We start from the raw sequence: 23117 nt of genomic DNA on the forward strand, positions 1-23117 counted from the left end.
CCAGCATTATGCCAAGTTATGAATCCCGCTAGTCAAAGGCTGGGCTGCATGCATGTGGAAGTACTCTGCACGCTTCCACACCTCGCCTTTTATGGCGGCGTTAATGCACACTCAAAGGGCTTGTGGAGGTGTCCTGCATGCCTGGATGTCCGCTCGGCAGCAAAAATGTTGCTTTCGTGACTGCTTGTACAAACCCCAAAACCAGTGAAGTTGGCACGTTGTGTAAATCGTAAGTAAAAACAAAATACAATGATTTGCAAATCCTTTTCAACCTATATTCAATTGAATAGACTGCAAAGACAAGATACTTAACGTTCGAACTGGAAACCTTTGTTATTTGCAAATATTAGGTCATTTGGAATCTGATGCCTGCAACATGTTTCAAAAAAGCTGGCACAAGTGGCAAAAAAGACTGAGAAAGTTGAGGAATGCTCATCAAACACTTATTTGGAACATCCCACAGGTGAACAGGCTAATCGGGAACAGGTGGGTGCCATGATTGGGTATAAAAGCAGCTCCCATGAAATGCTCAGTCACTTACAAACAAGGATGGGGCGAGGGTCATCACTTTGTGAACAAATGCGTGAGCAAATTGTCGAACAGTTCAAGAACAACATTTCACAACGAGTTATTGCAAGGAATTTAGGGATTTCACCATCTACGGTCTGTAATATCATCAAAAGGTTCAGAGAATCTGGAGAAATCACTGCACGTAAGCGATGATATTACTGACATTCGATCCCTCAGGCGGTACTGCATCAAAAACCGACATCAGTGTGTAAAGGATATCCACACATGGGCTCAGGAACACTTCAGAAAACCACTGGCAGTAACTACAGTTTGTCGTGCCAGTTAAAACTCTACTATGCAAAACCATTTATCAACAACACCCAGAAATGATGCCGGCTTCGCTGGGCTTGAGCTCATCTAAGATGGACTGATGCAAAGTGTAAAAGTGTTCTGTGGTCTGACGAGTCCACATTTCAAATTGTTTTTGGAAACTGTGGACGTCGTGTCTTCCGGACCAAAGAGGAAAAGAACCATCCGGATTGTTATAAGCGCAAAGTTCAAAAGCCAACATCTGTGATGGTATTGGGGTGTATTAGTGAACAGGGCATGGGTAACTTATACATCTGTGAAGGCACCATTAATGCTGAAAGGTACATACAGGGTTTGGAGCAACATATGTTTCCATCCAAGCAACGTTACCATGGACGCCCCTGCTTATTTCAGCAAGACAATGCCAAACCACGTGTTACAATAGCGTGGCTTCATAGTAAAAGAGTGCAGGTACTAGACTGCCTGTAGTCCAGACCTGTCTCCCATTGAAAATGTGTGGCGCAATATGAAACCTAAAATACCACAACAGAGGCCCCGGACTGTTGAACAACTTAAGCTGTACATCAAGCAAGAATGGGAAAGAATTCCACCTGAAAAGCTTCAAAAATTGGTCTCCTCAGTTCCCAAACGTTTACTAAGTGTTGTTAAAAGGAAAGGCCATGTAACACAGTGGTAAAAATGCCCCTGTGCCAACTTTTTTGCAATGTGTTGCTGCCATTAAATTCTAAGTTAATGATTATTTGCAAAAAAAATTAAGTTTCTTGGATATAAATTTGTTTTATTGTGGCGTTATTTATTAAAAAAAATGTTTTACATTCAAAATATATTGTAGTCATTATTGGAACATATTACATTCTTCAGTTTTCAGGGGTTTTAGTGGAAAGGTTTGAGTCTACAAGTTGGAACGGGTCAGCCAAGGAAACTCCTGCAAATAGAGAAAAACATTCGGATAGAAAAATTAGGATTCTGATTGTTGGGCAGACAGACAAAGAAAAGGAGAAGGCTACAATAGAGCTTAGTGCCTAAATGGAACCTTCCAACACCTGCATGTATACATGCAAGCCTGCAAGGAGTGTTGCATGGATACATTCAACATAAACACAGAAGGCCCCACTTTCTAATTATAAGGGAGCTATAAATAGAAAGGTCAGGTTGATGTGAAATGGAGAGATTGTTGAGTGGAAAGGAGCAGCTCTACTGTGCACCTGTGGAGAGGAGGGATTACCGCTCAGGGACACATGCAGAGTCAAATAAACATTGAGCCGCTTGTTGCTCTTTATTAATCACTAACCGGAACGCTGATGATTTTGATTCCAACTAGCAGCACAGCTGCAACCCTTGTTTTTATTACTTCCTGTAACTTTATTAGGCATTGTAATTGGTTGTCAGCAAATACAAGTTTGGTGCTGTCAGTTTGCTTCTTTCCATGTTGGTAGGAAAGTAGTAAGACATATTTTTAATGTATATCAGAAAACTTTGTGTGGGTTTAAACCATGGAAAGTGTGCTACTGTCCCCTACAGGAGTTAAGTAGAACTGCAACTTGATAGTTGTTAAAGTTAATGTAACCATAGTTACCCCAATTCTCATGGGATTAGGTTACAATGTGCAGTGGTTACATACCTGCTGCTTTCTGTCTGAGGAAGGGTCGATGAGCACGTTGATCAGACTGGGTCTCTCCCAGTCACTCAAGCTGAGCTGCAAGGCACTTTGCAGCTCCTCCACCGTCCTTACCAGGAAACCGCGGCCGCCAAAAGCAGACATGACCTGGTCGTAGCGCGCCTCAGGCAGGAGGGTCACAGGAGGCGCTCTGATCATATGCACGACAACAATGAGCAAGTTTAACGGAGCACAATTGCAAGAAAGCATTTGATTTAAGAAGTGTCTTACATGCTGGTCAGATCTCCCATGGCTGCCATTTCTTTCCATGTCTCAGGGTCTACTCCGCTGTATATACCGTTATTATTCACCACGATCACCACCACAGGTAGGCTATACCTATTGAACAAAATATAAACATAGACGCTGTAAAAGAGTGAGGCATATATAGAAATCAATCCAGTAGAACCTCAATTTACAAGATTAATTGGTTGTATGACAGAGCTCTTAACTCAAAGCACTTGTATTTAAAATCAACTTCTCCCAATGAAATTAATTGAAATCAATCTAATGTGATTGCCCCACTACCCCCCCAAAACCGCACCATCTTAAGATATAACACGTTTTTTAAAAAGAAAAACAAACTTTTAGATAAGAAATATTGTATTAAAACCAATACAATATAATGTGCTACAAACAACTACTGTAGTTTTATAAATTAATGTAATAATATTGTACAGCCTTTCAGCTGTTTCTCTGTCAAAGAAACCATCAGTAGGTTTTCCATATTTTAATGGGATAAATGTCCGCCGTTTGAATATCATTTTAATGTCCTTGACTGGCATTAGACTCATTCTGCTTCAGTACGGTGCAGACTCGCAGTGATACGCTCTACTTTCTTTACCAAGTTGGTGACACACTAATGGTGCGTTCAGTTTACTTCGGAGGTTGGAAGTCGGAGCTGCGAATGATGTCACAGCCGAGTTATGATCTTTCCAGTTACAAGGCCGGAAATCAAGATGGGCACATCCACTAAAGTTATTCTTGCAATTGCCTTATCTGAATATAAACAACAAATGGGTAAATAAGCACTCCTTCTGCAACCTTCACACACGAAAAAAAGAAACAGAGACGCTTTTGCTAGAGATGTAGAACGTAGAAAACACATGTTGTTTATACTACAGTAACGTTACCATATACAGTATGTACAGTACGTAAACACTCATCCAGTCATCTTATATGGGTCATTTAGTGTGAAAAAAACTAATCAGAAGTGCTGATAAGGGATATTATAGAAGCTTCTATTATATTATATGTATTATTGTTTACTTTCAGAGCAGCCTACTTGCTCCGCCTTCCCAAGTAGCAAATACGACTTCGAGGGGCGCTCCCGTTGAAAATTCTGACAAGTACGGACAAGTTTCTAGACTAGGAACTTGCCAGTACAAACGAAGTGCAGTCCTGTTTTTGATGATTTCCTTCTTTATTTAATGTATATCAACTGCTTCTTCTTTTTAGCACTATACTTCACACTCACTTCCATCCTTCCCGTGCTTGGAGAAAAAAAGTTATGTCCATCACTAACTTTAGGCTAATGCTAGCAGGCAAGACCATATGTTTTGGGCGGATCTTTTTCCAATTAATGCTTGTAATTAAATTTTTGCTTCCAACTTAAAGCCGACAGACAGCTCTTATCACAAAACACTCTTAAGTTGAGGTACCACTGTAGCATCAAAAAATAATCAAAGTTTGCTTTGACTACCTGCACATGGTTTCAACCTCCATGCCAGAGAAGCCAAAGGCACTGTCTCCTTCCACACAGACGATCCTCCTGCCTTTTGTTTTGCTTTTTTCCAAAGCCGCTGCAGCTATAGCGAAGCCAAGGCCCACTCCCATAGTTCCAAATGTGCCAGCGTCTAACCTGGAATGTTATCAGGAATAAGCACAACATTTCCATTTGGACTCACACTTGATGCACAAAGACTTTAAAAAGATGATGTGATGTAAAAAACTGTTTTCTGAGGGTTATATGCATGCGCTTGCTATCTCCAGAAAGAATCCTTATGAGTGTTAGGTGTAGAAAATGGAAAGATGCTTCTACATAACATGTATAAGTCATTCTGCCGCCCAATCTATAAATTAACTACAAAACCCAAAACCAGTGAAGTTGGCACATTGTGTAAATCGTAAATAAAAGCAGAATACAATGATTTGCTAATCCTTTTCAACCTATATTCAATTGAATAGACTGCAAAGACAAGATACGTAACGTTCGAACTGGAAAACGTTATTTTTTGCAAATACAAGCTCATTTGTAATTTGATGCCTGCAACATGTTTCAAAAAAGCTGGCACAAGTGGCAGAGTTGGGGAATGCTCATCAAGCACTTATTTGTAATATCCCACAGGTGAACAGGCTAATTGGGAACAGGTGGGTGCCATGATTGGGTATAAAAGCAGCTTCCATGAAATGCTCAGTCATTCACAAACAAGGATGGGGCAAGGGTCACCACTTTGTGAAAAAATGTGTGAGCAAATTGTTAAACAGTTTAAGAACAACATTTCTCAACCAGCTATTGCAAGGAATTTAGGGATTTCACAATATACGGTCCGTAATATCATCAAAAGGTTCAGAGAATCTGAAGAAATCACTGCATTTAAGCGATGATATTACGGACCTTCGCTCCCTCAGGCGAAACTGCATCAAAAAGCGACATCAGTGTGTAAAGGATATCACCACATGGGCTCAGGAACACTTCAGAAAACCACTGTCAGTAACTATAGTTCGTCGCTACATCTGTAAGTGCAAGTTAAAACTCTACTATGCAAAGCAAAAGCCATTTATCAACAACACCCAGAAACGCCGCCGGCTTCGCTGGACCCGAGCTCATCTAAGATAGACTGATGCAAAGTGGAAAAGTGTTCTGTGGTCTGACGAGTCCACATTTCAAATTGTTTTTGGAAACTGTGGACGTTGTGTCCTCCGGACCAAAGAGAAAAATAACCATTGTTATAGGCGAAAAGTTGAAAAGCCAGCATCTGTGATGGTATGGGGGTGTATTAGTGCCCAAGGCATGGGTAACTTACACATCTGTGAAGGCACCATTAATGCTGAAAGGTACATACAGGTTTTGGAGCAACATATGTTGCCATTCAAGCAACGTTATCAGCTTATTTCAGCAAGACAATGTCAAGCCACGTGTTACAACAGCGTGGCTTCATAGTAAAAGAGTGTGGGTACTAGACTGGCCTGCCTGTAGTCCAGACCTGTCTCCCATTGAAAATGTGTGGCGCAATATGAAGCCTAAAATACCACAAAAGAGACCCCGGACTGTTGAACAACTTAAGCTGTACATCAAGCAAGAATGGGAAAGAATTCCACCTGAAAAGCTTCAAAAATTGGTCTCGTCAGTTCCCAAACGTTTACTGAGTGTTGTTAAAAGGAAAGGCAATGTAACACAGTGGTAAAAATGCCCCTGTGCCAACTTGTTTGCAATGTGTTGCTGCCACTAAATTCTAAGTTAATGATTATTTGCAAAAAAAATTAAGTTTCTCAGTTCGAACATTAAATATCTTGTCTTTGTAATGTATTCAATTGAATGTAATTTGAAAAGGATTTGCAAATCATTGTATTCTGTTTTTATTTACGAATTAAACATCGTGCCAACTTCACTGGTTTTGGGTTTTGTATGTTTACCTGTGCCGTGGTAAGTAGTTACTCAACATAGTGCGTCCAATGTCCATAGTGTTGGCGCCCTCGCTGACGATGATGCAATCGTGTGGCAGCAGCTGGGAGACGTGGTGAAACACTGTGTAGTAGTTCATAGGCAACGTTGACCGCAGAGCAAACGCCTGGAGACATGAATGAGAGGAAGGACAAAGAGCCTATTGGTGAAGCGATACCCTAAATCTGAAAATGATAGAATGCCATATGTTAACATATGGTAATTTTGTATTTCCTCGAATAGCACACAGCACACAAGAAATATTTAATTAAGTATGATAAAAAAAGATCTTTAGGATAAGACCAAATGTGTGCAAAATTACACTATTAATTGTGAATGTCTCCAAATTCCAATTGAATTCCATTATTTGGAACAGGAACAGGAAATACAATTGCAATTCAAATTCCAATTAAAGGAAGTAGAATTGAAATTCCATGAAGTTACAGTTGATGATTTTTGTGTATTTCAGAATCATTCTCTACAGTAAGTGGGGTTGTCAGAAGTATCAATACCAAGTCGATACCAACACACAAAAATTACATTTATAAAATTTTTTTACAGCATCGTTAGTAACGAATACTGTACAACAGTGGTCCCCAACCACCGGGCCGCGGCCCGGTACCGGTCCGTGGATTGATTGGTACCGGGCCGCACAAGAAATTAAAAAATAATTTACATTTTTTTAAAAAGTATTATTTTTTTTAATTTGTATTAAATCAACATAAAAAACACAAGATACACTTACAATTAGTGCACCAACCCAAAAAACCTCCCTCCCCCATTTAATATTTCTGGTTCCTACATTATATATCAATATAGATCAATACAGTCTGGAGGGATACAGTCCGTAAGCACACATGATTGTATTTTTTTAATGACAAAAAGATAAAAAATAAAATAAAATAAAATAGCATAGCGGGCTACATTGAAGTGTTTATTATGTTGTATTATTTCCAGGTAGCCCAGTTAACTGCTTTTTTATGCTGTTTTGCAAGACCCGTGTTACGTGACTTCAAAATGTACACCTCATTGGCAGGTTCTGAGACAGGATCGATTGCTTCAGCCTTATTTTACCGGAAGTGAGTCTTGCTTTTTGAAGCAGCAAATTTTTCAACACTGAATTGTTCAGCACTGAATTTGTTTACACTGAAATATTTTACACAACATTTTTATACCCTGAATTTTTTCAAAACATTGAATTCATAATTTGATGTAAAAAATTCAGTTTACAAAATTCAAACGCTTCCGTAATGAAGACACAAATTAACCTCCTTAGATCACTGCAAACGTATGCATTCTTCAACTCTGCTCCCTTGCACTGGAGTGTGAGCTCAATTTCTCGTTGTCGTTTCCTAAAATCTTTCACTCTTCCGCCCTTTTTGATTACCTCTCGAGGAACTCTGAAGAATGTTTATCCTTTTCGCGATTTGAACAATTTGTACAGCCGAAAACAACACAAGCATAGGGCATTTTTTCTTCGATAAAGGCTAAATGGCACCCAGTATCCATTGAAACACATTCTCAATAAGCAGGACGTGAGCCTAACATGACGTCAGTAAAATCAAAGCAATTGAAACAACCCTATTTCATAGTATGAACTGTTTTACAAATTTCATAGAAATATTACTATGAACCTCATGTACACATTATATTGATTTAATTACATTTCACTGACAATTAATAATAAAATGATCTTCTGTAAAACAGATTATTAAATTTGATATATTATAACTTTCAAATGATGAAAAATGGTGGAAAAATACTTTATTCCTCAGAATGCCTTATTGTATCCAAGTATTTAAAATAGAGGGAATGTGGGTTATGTTTTAGTGTTTGTAAGGTTTTTTTAGTATCTAAGCCAAAACCTTTGTTGAATGTGACACATTATTCATGTTAACTTGGATAAAATGATTTTCTTTTAATTGCAATAAATGTAATTCCACTTCCTGTAATTCCATTTTAACATCCTGTGCAGTGGAGCCAATTAGCTTTGAATTCAAATAATTGAATTGAAACCTCACATTTTGAATGTTAAGACTTTTCAGTGGCTTATAGGTGGTGTCTGTTACATAAATGTAATTTGTCATTGCCTGTATAGATAAGTTCTATAGAAACTGTTTGTTTCTAAAACTGGAAATTCTGATGTATCATGCTGTAGCAGTATGCCTGTTCAAAATAAACTTAAACCATATACTCACGTTTGTGATTTTTGCATTGGCTGCAATTTTCTGCTTTAGTACGCTCCACCATATTGTGTCAGAGGGATACTTCCAGCCATCTTTAACAATACCCTCTTGCAGCTGAAGGAGAAAGGAGAATAATTGAATATAACACAAGAGATGGTATTTTAAGGTGCAATTATATGAATCTGTTTGTGCCTTACGTACCTGATTGACAACAGCATTTACGTCCCCCAGGAGAGCGACAGCAGGCCTTACATTGTTCCCCATCTCCTCAGGACAGAGGTCAACCTAAGGATAGTACGTATTAATAATATTAAATGCAGCCAATGAGCGCTAAATACATTTCAAATTTGGACCATTGTGCAGGTAACAGTAAACAAAAATGTACTTAATAGTGGTAGACCAGCACCAAACTGCAGTGTCATAAAGAAGGGGGAAAACTGCAGACATAAATCATTTTGATTGTTCACTTACCTGGATGAGCTGGACATTAGGGTCAAATCTAGGTGGCAGACCGAAATGAAGGATCCAGTTGAGTCGGGCTCCAAGAAGTAGCACAACATCCGCCTGGAGCAGAGCTCTTCATTTTAGCAAAAGGTTAAACATAGGACATGGTGAAAAACTATAACTAAAAGAGTATCACCAAAAACATCATTGCATCAAACAAACCCGCCACTTTACGTGTAAAAATGCAAAGACAATATTCGCATTGAGTAAAATAGAGATACAATTCTATATTGGGCGGCATCTACCGAATATTTTAGTAATCGAATAATCTATCTATTAGTTTGTTTGATCAATCAAGTAATCAGATAAAACACTTTAAAGCCTCAATGTGTATTTTAGGGAAAATAGTTGATATAAACAAACATTTTCCATAACCTATGTTCTTTTATTGTAATAAATGCATCTTATCAACATTTGAAATTGCACTTTTAACATGTGTGCATTAATAAATTGCTGCTATTACAGTGGCCGGGTGGAGACCATGTCCACATGTTTAAAGTTCCGGGCAATACACACAGTCCAGATTTGCTTAATTTGTATTTGTTCCATTCATTAAACGATTAATCGAAGCAACAGCATATAAATAAAAGCTTTTTTCTAATCGGATTAATCGATTAATCGTTGCAGCTCTATTTTTATGCACAATATTAGGTTCACCTTGCTATTATTGGATTAAAGCGCCTATTGTCTGTAGACCCTGGTTTGATTTACAAACTGAAAGCACATTTTTATCAAAGGCTAAAGACCTACAGTGTTTCCCACTGGACTACAACATATCTGTGGCACTGGGTTAGGGAGACAGCAGAATCTGCTGCTTGTGGAGAAGAGCGATACGCACTTTCACGCTAGTCTCCAAAAGTGTCCAATAAGACCAAATAAGTCGCAAAATTTGTTGCAAGTTGCTTTTTTGAAAAATATACTTTCGAGGAGTATGAATACTGGCAACACACTGATTCCTGTTCCTGCTACATTTTCTTATTCTCTGGTAGACCAGGTGCTTATGGGGTGTGTTACAAAGCAGAGTTACGATAGCATCTACTGTAAAAAGTTGTAAGGACAGGCTGCGTTCACAGACAATCCCACAATAATGTGGGTATGAACAAGGATATTATGGGTAGCTTCAAATCTAATTGTGGCCGTTAAAATGTATTTGTGGTGGGGCGCCATGAAATATCTGGGATGAATAAATATCTGGGAAACACTGACTTGCTTCATTTTTCATCTGAAGAGTTTCATCTGAAATTGTTAATCAATTGATCGAACAGTAAATTAAAACCAAACTCAATAATGGCATCGATAAATTGATATGTCCGATTGTCCATGTGTTTGTTTTCTTTGTCTGACATTTCCAATCTTCACTCTTTGTTTTCTGAGCACATTTATTCATTAGCAGGATTATACGAATGGAGTGAATCCTCGTCATCCAGTAATGCACAATATTTGTCTCGGTGGGCAGAGCCAAGACCGCTAGCTTACACACATGCTTGTACAGAGCCTCGCTAGTTGCTAGTGAGAAGCACAGCAAAGTAACAATAAATAGGAGACAAAAATATAATTGCAAGTACAAATGTCCCAGTGTGGGAATATTTGGGCTTCAAGACAAATAAGCAAGATGACCATCAACACAAATGAAGGAGCCAATTTTTTTGGAAAAGTGATGACGACAAACAAAAAACAAACCACTCGACCCAGATTTTGAAACTGGGGAAAACATGCAATTCAAGATGTTTGGTATTTATTGAAGTGCAATTTATGCTACCAGGGCTTGAGATTCCATTTTATGTCTATGTTTGTGTACCGTAATTTCCGGACTATAAGCCGCTACTTTTTCCCCTCGTTCTGGTGCCTGCGGCTTATACAAGGGTGCGGCTTATTTACGGCCTGTTCTTCTCCGACACCGACGAAGAGGATTTCGGTGGTTTTAGTACGCAGGAGGAAGACGATGACACAATGATTAAAGAGTGACTTTTCATATACCGGTAGGCTGGTTATTTTGATAACGTACAGGCGAGCACTTTGTATTACTTTGCACCGTTGTATTATTTGTACTCTGCACGAATGCTGTTCGCCATGTCAAAGATGTGAAAGTTTGATTGAATGATTGAAAGATTTATTGTTAATAAATGGGACGCTTTGCGTTCCCAAACAGTCATCTCTGTCCCGACAATCCCCTCCGTGGTAGCAGGAACCCCTATATACTACGCTAATTACACATCAAAACCCTGCGGCTTATAGTCGGGTGCGGCTTATATATGGAGCAATCTGTATTTCCCCCTAAATTTAGCTGGTGCGGCTTATAGTCAGGTGCGGCTTATAGTCCGGAAATTACGGTACTTATTTAGGACAGTTAAAAGTTATTGACCTTCCATGGTAAAAAAATACTAATGAGAAACAAAAGTTTATTGCATATGAAAGGGTTACTTGCATAATTATTATGCTATATTATGATTACATTAGTGCTTAATTTTTTTTTTCAGAATAATGCTGACAACAATATTGTTTATCTGCAATAATCTAAGGGACAATATACAGTATCATTCATCAAATTTGTAATCGGCCCAAGCCTCCCATGATTACAATTAGAGATTACATTATTACATTATATATCAATATATATCAATACAGTCCGTAAGCACAAATGATTGTGCGTGCTGCTGGTCCACTAGTAGTACTAACCTTTAACCGTTAATTTTACTCATTTTCATTAATTAATAGTTTCTATGTAACTGTTTTCATATTGTTTTACTTTCTTTTTTATTCAAGAAAATGTTTTTAAATGATTTATCTTATTTTATTTTATTAATTTTTTTAAAAAGGACCTTATCTTCACCATACCTGGTTGTCCAAATTAGGCATAATAATGTGTTAATTCCACGACTGTATATATCGGTATCAGTTGATATCGGTATCGATAATTAAGAGTTGGACAATATCGGAATATCGGATATCGGCAAAAAAGCCATTATCGGACATCCCTAATTACAATTCCTTTATGAAGTCCACTGCTTACAATCAGTCCAGTGTGACAGTCCAACTTAATAGGACTTTTTGTGTTGAAAAGTTTTTTTTATGATACATAACAGGAATTTGAGTAAATATAATATGTACATTTCCAGATAATTGTGAATATGTATACCCAACAAAGTGCCTGATGGTGAAATGGGACAAAAACTGTTCTCTAAGAGATTCCAGAGGGATGTGTTTGAATAGAAACTTTGTTGAACCTTGATCGGGCAGCCGCCACACAATTGGGGTGGTCATCGGGCAGCACTCCTTTGCCCATGGGTGTGGGAAGGAATGGCAGTTGGCTCAATTCCACAAAGTCCCTCAGGACGGCTTCTGCTCGGCCATATGCTGCACCTGTTGGCCACGACATACAACTAAGAAAGGCAGCATCTCTTATTAAAAACATGTGGCAAACTTTCATATGTTCATACCTTTGCCAATTATGACTAAAGGTCTTTTGGCGGATTTCAGTACAGCGATAGCCTCTGTCACTGCATTGTGGTCAGCCAGACAGATGGGAGGAGGCGGACAACAGTTTACCAATCTGCAGGAGAAACAACATTTACTGCATGCTTTTGCCACCATCACCAAAGAGAAAACAATCTTACAAACCTGACTCTGCTTCTGTCCACTTTGGCATTCACCATGTCCCCTGCAATGTCCACATAAGAAGCGCCTGGACGCCCATAGATGCTTGTGCGAATAGCCTATAAACAACAAAAGATGATAGTGCCACTATTAGTATTAGAATGGCATACTATACAGTATGGCATTAGTTCTAACTACTAAACTACTAAAATGTATGCTCATCTATGTTTAATACCAAGCTAATAAATGATCAAATAAGTAATACTTTACTTTTTCGATTACTGCAGGGATTGCTTCCAGAGAGCTTGGCCTGGCAGAGAATTTGCTATACAAACGACACGCTTCCACCTACAAAATTGAAAAGGAATTTATGCAAAGCCAAACATCCTTAAAACTTAATGTATATCAACCTCTTTATTACCTGAGGAAACTCCTGAAAGGCCCCTGCTGTCTCTTGGTTTCTATCTGAGGATCCCCCAATAACAATAACAGGCCTGCGCAAAAGAAGCAACATATTTTCTCTGGCACGCTTTGAAGGCAGACACTTTCTGTTAGGATCCGCTGCTCGGATCACCGTTTGTTTACAGTTTAGTGTCACGTGTGTTTTGTTTCTGTTGCCATGACGGCAGATTTTGCTCACCTGCCTCTGGTTAGCGTTTCGGGACGCGCACCTGTTGCCCGAGCGCTAATCAGAGGGCTATTTAGTCTTCGCCCGGGCAGCACTCTGCCTGGCTTCCTAGTTTGTTCTCATGCAACAGCTGACGACCACTTTGCTTCCTGCTAGCTCTCATGCTAGATTATTTTGCTTGCTAGCTCCCATGCTAGTCGTTTTTGTTTTTCTCTTGTCTGATTTAGTTCTAAAATAAATCATTTTCCTACCTGCAAGCTGTGTCCCAGCCCGTCTGCATCCTTGGGAGAACACCTCGCACCACGATGCGACCCGGTCGTCACACTTTCCCTTCCCTCTCTCCCTTATCTCTACTGCTTACGTCTTTGTTTTGTCTTGTCTTAACTTTTTGAAGCCTCTTTTTGCACTGCTCACCAAAACCTAAACAATCGAATTGATTAGATGGAATTTCAACTAAAATAGACAAGATCTTGTTGATGACAAGCTGACTGTCCTGACGGAACAGTTGTTGCTGGACACACAGTGGAGTCTTTCTGTCGAGCACTTTAAAGATTGACACCTATTCGGAATCATGATAGAGTAAGCGTTGCCCTGGTGTATGGACAAGTTGGAGTATGCTGGCAGTCATTTAAGGCAGTGTTTTTCAACCTTTTTTGAGCCAAGGCACATTTTTTGCGTTGAAAAAATGCGGAGGCACACCACCAGCAGAAATCATTAAAAAACGAAACTCAGCTGACAGTAAAAAGTCGTTGTCGCAAGTGTTGGATATGAATTCAAACCATAACCAAGCATGCATCACTATAGCTCTTGTCTCAAAGTAGGTGTACTGTCACCACCTGTCACATCACACCCTGACTTATTTGGAGTTTATTGCTGTTTTCCTGTGTGTAGTGTTTTAGTTCTTGTCTTGCACTCCTATTGTGGTGGCTTTTTCTCTTTTTTTGGTATTTTCCTGTAGCAGTTTCATGTCTTCCTTTGAGCGATATTTCCCGCATCTACTTTGTTTTAGCAGTCAAGAATATTTCAGTATGTTTTTATCTTTCTCTGTGGGGACATTGTTGATTGTCATGTCATGTTCGGATGTACTTTGTGGACGCCGTCTTTGCTCCACAGTATTTCTTTGCTGTCGTCCAGCATTCTGTTTTTGTTTACTTTGTAGCCAGTTCAGTTTTAGTTTCGTTCTGCACAGCCTTCCCTAGGCTTCAATGCCTTTTCTTAGGGGCACTCACCTTTTGTTTATTTTTTGTTTAAGCATTAAACACCTTTTTACCTGCACGCTGCCTCACGCTGTTTCCGACATCTACAAAGCAATTAGCTACCGGCTGCCACCTACTGATATGGAAGAGTACTACACGGTTACTCTGCCGAGCTCTAGACAGCACCGACACTCAACAACAACACATCATTTGCAGATTATAATTACTGCTTTGCAAAAAATATTTTTAACCCAAATAGGTGAAATGAGATCATCTCCCACGGCACACCAGACTGTATCTCACGGCACAGTGGTGGAAAAACACTGATTTAAGGTACCCCAAAGATGCCACAAATGATTGACGGATGGGCAGAGCTTTGGGCACTCTGACTTTTGGTCTAAATCACAAACTGGACAACATCTTTGAGATGCCGTCTGCTCTGCATGGCAAAGTATGATGAATTTGAGGACCAGAAGTACACAATTACAGTGGAGCATTTATATTTGTTTTCGCTCACTCAAACACGAACATTCTAATCTGGATTGTTTTCACTAGCTGGAGCGACCTGGAAAGGTTGTTGCTTCGAGATTCTCCCAAAAGGACAGTGCAGCAAAAACGCTACAAACTCCTTCGCTGTTTTAAATGGACACACATACTGTATGTTGTTTGATGACTTCTGTTGGACTGACTGGCTGTGTTATCGCGATAACGATGCAAGAGCACCAAGGTCACGGAACAAAGCTACTCTGCAAGCTTACACACACACAAAATACATCCACGAAAAATACACGCCACACACACGTACCCCACATGCCACGCCTTTGTCGCTTCACCTCGGTTGGTATGACCGAAAACGGAGCAGTGCCACTGATGGCGGCAGTTTCGGGCCGGATGCCTGCCCCCTGCCCCCTCGTTGCAAGTCTCGAGTTGTATATCATAATATGTATATGTGCTTTGCTCGAGGTATTTCCTGGTCTCAAACTAAGACACCCCTTAAAAAGTAATCTTGTTGTACTTTGTAAGTACAATGACAATAAAGTTCTATCCATCCATCCATATAGTTCATAAATTCATAAAAAATGTATGGACAATTAAAATGCCATTTTATACCAGCAGTTCATGTTAGAGTTGGCCATTCCACCCAGCGCATGAATGAGTCCTGGTCCAGATACCACGAGACAGGCACCAGGTCTGAATGGAGGTAAAACAGGACATCGACTCAAGCCAGAAGCTACTACTTTCAGTATTATTATTATTATTATTCAGATCACTGACTAACAGCGACTTACCGCCCAGTGAGGTATCCAATGGCGGATGCAGCATAGCATGCCTGATGTGTGGAGAATTGGATCAAACACAAGAATGCATTGAAAGAGAGCAGAATATCTACAGACACTACTTACCGCTTGTTCATTTCGCATACCCACATATTTGATTCCTGCAGCCTGAGCCGCCATGGCTACTTCAATGACAGGAACGCCAACAATTCCAAACATGTACTCCACTTTCTGTAGGGACATTTATACATAATAATATAAGCTGTGTACTTTAAATGTACTTCTAGAGCAGTGGTTCTTAACCTGGGTTCGATCGAACCCTAGGGGTTCGGTGAGTCGGGCTTAGGGGTTCGGCGGAGGTCAAGACACACCCGACTCATCATGTAAATGAAAACTTCTCCCTATCGGCATATTACGGAAACGGCAACAGCAGAAGTCAGACTGATTTGCAGGTGTGTAATTTGTTGTGAGTTTATGCACTGTGTTGGTTTTGTTCTTTGAACAAGGTGATGTTCATGCACGGTTCATTTTGTGCACCAGTAATAAAACATGGTAACACTTTAGTATGGGGAACATATTCACCATTAATTAGTTGCTTACTAACATCCAAATTAGTAACATATTGGCTCTTAACTAGTCATTATTAAGTACTTATTAATGCCTTATTTGGCATTGCCTTATTATAATCCTAACCCTCTAACCCTGGCCCTAAACCTAACCCTAAACAAATAACTCTAAAGTAAGTCTTTGTTACTTAGAATATGTTCCCCTAGTGTCCAAAAAACCTCTAAATTAAGCCTTTGTTACTTAGTATATGTTCCCCTAGTGTCTAAAAAAACTCTAAATTAAGTCTTTGTTAATTAGAATATGTTCCCCTAGTGTCCAAAAAACTCTAAATTAAGTCTTTGTTACTTAGAATATGTTCCCCATACTAAAGTGTTACCAAAAACATATAAGTTTGTCTTGAATTTGAAAAAAAAAAAAAACATTTTATTTTTCACTAAAGAAGTTTTCGGTGAATGCGCATATGAAACTGGTGTGGTTCGGTACCTCCAACAACGTTAAGAACCACTGTTCTAGAGTATACCATCAATATCTTAAGGGTATTAAGTGAATGACTAAAATTTACGTTTTGGTTATAGACGTTTTCTAAAAGCACTTCATCAATTTAGTTTTCATAATACATGGCAGAGTACATTGCACTGTGAGTTCAAACCCCGGGTCATACCAAAGACTATAAAAAAATGGGACCCATTACCTCCCTGCTTGGCACTCAGCATCAAGGGTTGGAATTGGAGGTTAAATCACCAAAAATGATTCCCAGGCGCGGCACCGCTGCTGCCCACTGCTCCCCTCACCTCCCAGGGGGTGAACAAGGGGATGGGTCAAATGCAGAGGACAAATTTCACCACACCTAGTGTGTGTGACAATCATTGGTACTTTAACTTAACTTTAAAGGCCTACTGAAACTCACTACTACCGACCACGCAGTCTGATAGTTTATATATCAATGATGAAATCTTAACATTATAACACATGCCAATACGGCCGGGTTAACTTATAAAGTGACATTTTAAATTTGCCGCTAAACTTCTGGTTCGAAACGCCTCTGAGGATGACGTATGCGCGTGACGTAGACCGGCGAACACGGGTATGCCTTCCACATTGAAGTCAATACGAAAAAGCTCTGTTTTCATTTCATAATTCCACAGTATTCTGGACATCTGTGTTCGTGAATCTGTTGCAATCATGTTCATTGCATTATGGAGAAGGAAGCTGAGCAAGCAAAGAAGAAAGTTGTCGGTGCGAAATGGACGTATTTTTCGAACGTAGTCAGCAACAACAGTACACAGCCGGCGCTTCTTTGTTTACATTCCCGAAAGATGCAGTCAAGATGGAAGAAGTCGGATAACAGAGACTCTAACCAGGAGGACTTTTGACTTCGATACACAGACGCCTGTAGAGAACTGGGACAACACAGAATCTTACCAGGATTACTTTGATTTGGATGACAAAGACGCAGACGTGCTACTGTTGAGTATGCAGCTTTGGCTTCTAAACATTTGATCGCTTGACCGTATGTGCGCAACTTTTTTTTGCGTATGTACGTAACTTTTTAAAAATATATAAGCTTTATGAACCTTGGGTTAGGTGAACGGTCTTTTGGGCTGAGTGATTGTGTGTGTTGATCAGGTGTTTGAATTGTATTGGCGTGTTCTATGGAGCTAGGAGCTAGCAGAGGAGCTAGGAGCTAGCGGAACAAACACGCAGGTGTTTTTATGCAGGATTAATTTGTGGCATATTAAATATAAGCCTGGTTGTGTTGTGGCTAATAGAGTATATATATGTCTTGTGTTTATTTACTGTTGTAGTCATTCCCAGCTGAATATCAGGTCACCCCCGGCTCTCACAGCATCTTCCCTATCTGAATAGCTTCAACTCCCCACTAGTCCTTCACTTGCACTTTACTCATCCACAAATCTTTCATCCTCGCTCAAATTAATGGGGAAATTGTCCGAATCTCTCTCACTTCATGCGGCCATCATTGTAAACAATAGGGAACTTTGCGTATATGTTCAACTGACTACGTCACGCTACTTCCGGTAGGGGCAAGCCTTTTTTTTATCAGATACCAAAAGTTGCAATCTTTATCGTCGTTGTTCTATACTAAATCCTTTCAGCAAAAATATGGCAATATCGCGAAATGATCAAGTATGACACATAGAATAGATCTGCTATCCCCGTTTAAATAAAAAAAATAATAATTTCAGTAGGCCTTTAACTTATTACAATCACATAAAAAATGGACCTCACGGGACCCCGTAGTTGCCAAAATAGCGCTACCTCAGTCTGACACAGTTGATGAACTTTAACGCATATGCAAAAAACAATATTTAAAATAAACATGTATTGAGTTGTTTACTCAACTTCCAGTTTCATTTAATAATTGCGGGGAGGGCAATGACAGTCGTTTGAGGTTTAAAAAAGTATATATTTTTAAGATACATACCTGATTTTTAAGCGACTCAGCAATGAGTTCAGCTCCTGTCACTTCCTCCATAGTTGTCCCGTAACGGCTGCTTTTCAAGATAACTGTATTATAGTTAGTAACTATTCAGAATCATAACAACTTAAAAGAACCGTACTCTGAACTCTGTCCGCTCCCATGTCGATCACTTCCGGGGTGTGAGCCAATGAGAGGAGACGCTGTATACGTCCAGAGACTCCGTAAAAGCGCATGCAAGAGCAGCACGCACTTGTAAACGTTTGATTGATTGATTGATTGAGACTTTTATTAGTAGGTTGCACAGTGAAGTACATATTCCGTACAATTGACCACTAAATGGTAACACCCGAATAAGTTTTTCAACTTGTTTAAGTCGGGGTCCACTTAAATTGATTCATGATACAGATATATACTATCATATATACTATCATCATAATACAGTCATCACACAAGATAATCACATTGAATTATTTACATTATTTACAATCAGGAGTGTGGAGGGGGGGTGGGGTGGGGGGGTGCGGATATGGACATCAAGTAGTGGACATAGAGAGAGAGAGAGAGAGAGAGAGATCAGAAGGCATAAGAAAAAGAATCTGCATTTGATTGTTTACATTTGATTATTAGCAATCCGGGGAGGGTGTTAGTTTAGGGTTGTAGCTGCCTGGAGGTGAACTTTTATAGCGGTTTTGAAGGAGGATAGAGATGCCCTTTCTTTTATACCTGTTGGGAGCGCATTCCACATTGATGTGGCATAGAAAGAGAATGAGTTAAGACCTTTGTTAGTTCGGAATCTGGGTTTAACGTGGTTAGTGGAGCACCCCCTGGTGTTGTGGTTATGGCGGTCATTTACGTTAAGGAAGTAGTTTGACATGTACTTCGGTATCAGGGAGGTGTAGCGGATTTTATAGACTAGGCTCAGTGCAAGTTGTTTAACTCTGTCCTCCACCTTGAGCCAGCCCACTTTAGAGAAGTGGGTAGGAGTGAGGTGGGATCTGGGGTGGAGGTCTAGAAGTAACCTGACTAGCTTGTTCTGAGATGTTTGGAGTTTAGATTTGAGGGTTTTGGAGGTGCTAGGGTACCAGGAGGTGCATGCGTAATCGAAAAAGGGTTGAACGAGAGTTCCCGCCAGAATCCTCAAGGTGCTTTTGTTGACCAGAGAGGAAATTCTGTAGAGAAATCTCGTTCGTTGGTTAACCTTTTTGATTACCTTGGTTGCCATTTTATCACAGGAAAGGTTAGCCTCTAGAATGGAACCTAGGTAGGTGACCTCATCTTTCCTGGTGATGACACTGTCACCTACTTTTATGGTGAAGTGATTGACTCTCTTAAGTTTGATGTGGGACCCAAACAGGATGGATTCTGTTTTACCCAAGTGGATGGATAGCTTGTTGTCAGCGAGCCAGGTGCAGGTTCTACAGAGCTCAGCACTGAGGATTTTCTCCACCTGTGACTTGTCCTTGCCGGATACCAGCAGGGCAGAGTCATCCGCAAACAAAAACAATTCACAGTCACATGCCGATGACATGTCGTTTATGTATATTAGGAACAGTAAAGGTCCCAATATACTGCCTTGGGGGACTCCACAGCTCACCGAGAGGGGGGGGGACACGGTGCCGTTCACCTCTACCACCTGCTCCCTCCCCTCCAAGTAAGACTGCATCCAGCTCCAAGAGGTTTTGTTAAATCCGATTGCTCTGAGCTTATCCAACAGTATAGCGTGGTTAACGGTGTCAAAGGCCTTCTGAAGGTCCAGCATGACCATGCCGCAGTATTTGCCCGCGTCCACCTCATGTTTGATGTGGTCGGTCAGATAGAGAAGGCATGTGTCAGTGGAGTGGTTAGTTCTGAAGCCGGATTGGAATTTGTACATGAGTTTATTAGTGGCAAGGTAACTATCGACCTGTTCATAAACTATTTTCTCCATTACTTTCGAAATGGAGCTGAGAATAGAAACAGGTCGGTAGTTGCCAGGTTCCAATTTGCTTCCTTTTTTAAAGAGGGGAGTTACTCTTGCTATCTTAAAATCTTTTGGTACTTGGCCTTGTGTAATTGATAGGTTTATTATGTGCGTGATGATCGGGGCAATGATGGAGGCAGAGTCCCTGAGGAATCTGGAGGGAATATTATCAAGGCCGGTGGCCTTGTTAGGGTGGAGCGCACTCAATTTTTTAAACACCTCATCAGCTGTGACCATTTCTAATTTGAAATCATTGTTGGATACTCCTAGCTTTCTGTAGAAGGCTTTAATGTGTTCTACACCAAAGCGACCAGAGTGGTGGGGCAGCTTGTTGACAAGAGTTGCAGCTATGCTGGTGAAAAAGGCGTTAAGTCTGCTAGCTACCTCCATTTTGTCTGTAATGAGGGAGTCACCCTCCTTGATGCTGATGTTGGTGAGTCTTGTTTTAAGTTTCTGGCTGCAACCAGGAAGCTGGTTGTTGAGAATTTTCCAGAGCTCACGTGGCTTATTCGTGTTTTCCTCTATTTTGTCGTTAATGTAATTTTTTTTTAAGGATTTAGTCAGGTTGGTTGACTTATTTCTTAATTTATTGCATTGCTTTTTGAGAGTTGAAAGGAGTAATTTGAGGTTGATATTATTGGGTTGTTTATCTACTTCTGTTTTACATTTTTGGTATTCAGAGTATTTCCTGTCTCTGTCTTTTATGGCAGCTAATAGGTCCGGATTCATCCATGGTTCCGAGCGGGCTTTGATCCTGACTGTTTTCACGGGAGCCATGTCATTTAGTATCTTTAGGAACGCCGTTTTGAAGCGATCCCAAGCGACATCGACCAGGTTGCTCGCGAGCACAGGGGACCAGTCCCACTCATCTAATTTTAAATTGAAATTGTCATTGGAGTATTTTTTGAGGGATCTGGATTGGGCTGTTATGTGGCCATTGGCTTTAGGTTTAGCTATTTTACGGGTGCAGAAGGTTAGATAGTGGTCGCTAAGACCACAGATCATGACCCCACTATTTTTTATTTTAGGCCGGTCTGAAGTGAGAATGAGATCTATGGTTGATTGGGTGGAATCACACACCCTTGTGGGTAGCGCTATTAGCTGGGAAAGACCGTGCAGATTACAAAACTTGCTGAAGGATCTGAAGACAGGCGCATCTTTGCGTTGAATATCTGTGTTCAGATCCCCAGTTATAATTTTCTCCATGTTGTCTGTCCCCGCCAAGCATTCTTCCAAAGCCCCATAGAAATCACTCTGATTAGGGGGTCTATAAACAGTCCCTATTAGTACCGGCTTAGCATTTTTAAATTTGATTTCCGCCCACACAGATTCCAGGTTATTGTGGTTAAGATCAGTGCGAGTTATGTATTTAATATCCTGGTGAATATACATACAAACGCCCCCACCGTGTTTATTCCTATCCTTTCTGATAACCGAAAAGTTTTGTATTTCTATCTCTGAGTCAGAAATACTTTGATCAAATTTGGTTTCAGAGAAACACAAGATTTTTACCTTCGTGTTGAGGAACATTTCTCTGATTTGGTCGAGTTTGGCTCCAGAGAGGCTGTTCACATTAAGGTGGATGATGTGTAGTCCACTGGAACCAAAAAGAGCATCAGAGTCCGCTGTGTTGTGGTACTGACCAGAAAAATTGTTGGTTATTATTGCTGTTGCAGTTGAAGAGCAAGGAGAGAGAGGAGAGAGAGACATATTGATCGTCCTCCAGGTGAAGGGGGAGGGAGAGAAAGGGGGAGGGGAGGGAGAGGGAGGAGGAGGCCAGGTAGGGTTGCTGGGGGATGGGTTGGGTTTCCTTTTGGCGGGCTTTTTTGAAGACAAAGAGGAAGAGAATAACGAAAATGTTTGTGTAAAGGCGTCTCTAAATCCTGTGTATGGCGCGTCCTCGGCCGTCCGGGACCGGGGAGAGGTCGCGTGGACCCCCGCCATCTCGTGCAGTTCCCCGCAATCACCGATGTCTGGGTCGCCGTCCACCGCAGCCGCCGCGTCGTTCACCGCCGCTGAGTCGCTGCCTTCTCTGATGACCGGGTCGTCCTCCACCGCCGCCGCCGAGCCTCCGACCGTGTCGATGAACGGGGCGAAGTCCTCCGCCGAGCCGCCGACCGCAGGAGCACAGGTAAGCTTGAGCTGAGACGAGCCGGTAGCCGAGTTAGCTTCGATGGCGACGCTAGCAGTAGCATTGCTAGTCTTCGCCAGTCGGGACAACATTAACCGTGTTGTTGCAGGTCCAGGGTTGAGTTCAGTGTCTCCTGATAGTAGAAGTAATAGTAGTATTATTGACTTTCTGTCTATCCTTCCAGTCAGGGGCATGTTTCTTCTGCCTCGATGTGCAGACAAGCACGATGCTAACACGTTAGCTCCGAAGCCAAGGTGCTTCGCCGATATATTGTCGTGGAGATAAAAGTCACTGTGTATGTCCATTTCGCGTTCTCGACTCTCATTTTCAAGAGGGTAGAGTATCCGAGGAGGTTTAAAATATAAATCCGTAATCCACAGTAGAAAAAGGAGGAAGTGTGGGATAATCCGAGCAGTTGTTTGGATTCCCGATCGGGAGCGGAAGAGGGTGCGACCGCTCATCTCGGCGTCTGA

The 23117-nt window shown here is 40.7% G+C and overlaps 1 protein-coding gene across 3 annotated transcripts; it reads right to left on the reverse strand.

The window, feature by feature from the left end:
* Window positions 1–1592: 1592 nt before the first annotated feature.
* LOC133660026 (2-hydroxyacyl-CoA lyase 1-like) lies at window positions 1593–23110 on the reverse strand. Of its 3 annotated transcripts, none has more exons than XM_062063048.1 (18): window positions 18693–19010; window positions 18557–18639; window positions 15673–15777; window positions 15559–15599; window positions 15380–15460; window positions 12867–12939; window positions 12716–12793; window positions 12470–12564; window positions 12289–12401; window positions 12076–12211; window positions 8819–8924; window positions 8549–8632; window positions 8360–8461; window positions 6134–6288; window positions 4200–4358; window positions 2729–2836; window positions 2462–2648; window positions 1595–1765 (listed from the first exon to the last, which is right to left on the reverse strand). In XM_062063048.1, the coding sequence occupies exons 1-18, from the start codon at window positions 18865–18867 to the stop codon at window positions 1733–1735; spliced, it is 1914 nt and encodes a 637-aa protein (XP_061919032.1). In that variant the 5' UTR covers window positions 18868–19010; the 3' UTR covers window positions 1595–1732. The 3 variants fall into 3 exon arrangements, with proteins under 3 accessions (XP_061919031.1, XP_061919032.1, XP_061919033.1); XM_062063049.1 differs by lacking the exon at window positions 18693–19010 and adding an exon at window positions 22026–22044 and having other exon boundaries at window positions 1596–1765; XM_062063047.1 differs by lacking the exons at window positions 18557–18639; window positions 18693–19010 and adding an exon at window positions 22026–23110 and having other exon boundaries at window positions 1593–1765.
* Window positions 23111–23117: the final 7 nt, after the last annotated feature.

This window comes from Entelurus aequoreus, linkage group LG11, assembly GCF_033978785.1.
Source record: "Entelurus aequoreus isolate RoL-2023_Sb linkage group LG11, RoL_Eaeq_v1.1, whole genome shotgun sequence".
Taxonomy (NCBI): domain Eukaryota; kingdom Metazoa; phylum Chordata; class Actinopteri; order Syngnathiformes; family Syngnathidae; genus Entelurus; species Entelurus aequoreus.

What these genes read in the sequence shown, in the direction of transcription:
- LOC133660026 (XM_062063047.1), bottom strand. Translation starts at nt 23,105, where the DNA reads ATGAGCGGTCGCACCCTCTTCCGCTCCCGATCGGGAATCCAAACAACT. An exon ending in ATTGGATACCTCACTGGGCG is followed by an intron (nt 15,461 to 15,558) that starts GTAAGTCGCTGT and finishes ACCTCCATTCAG; the next exon opens with ACCTGGTGCCTGTCTCGTGG. An exon ending in CTAATGTCCAGCTCATCCAG is followed by an intron (nt 8,633 to 8,818) that starts GTAAGTGAACAA and finishes TACTATCCTTAG; the next exon opens with GTTGACCTCTGTCCTGAGGA.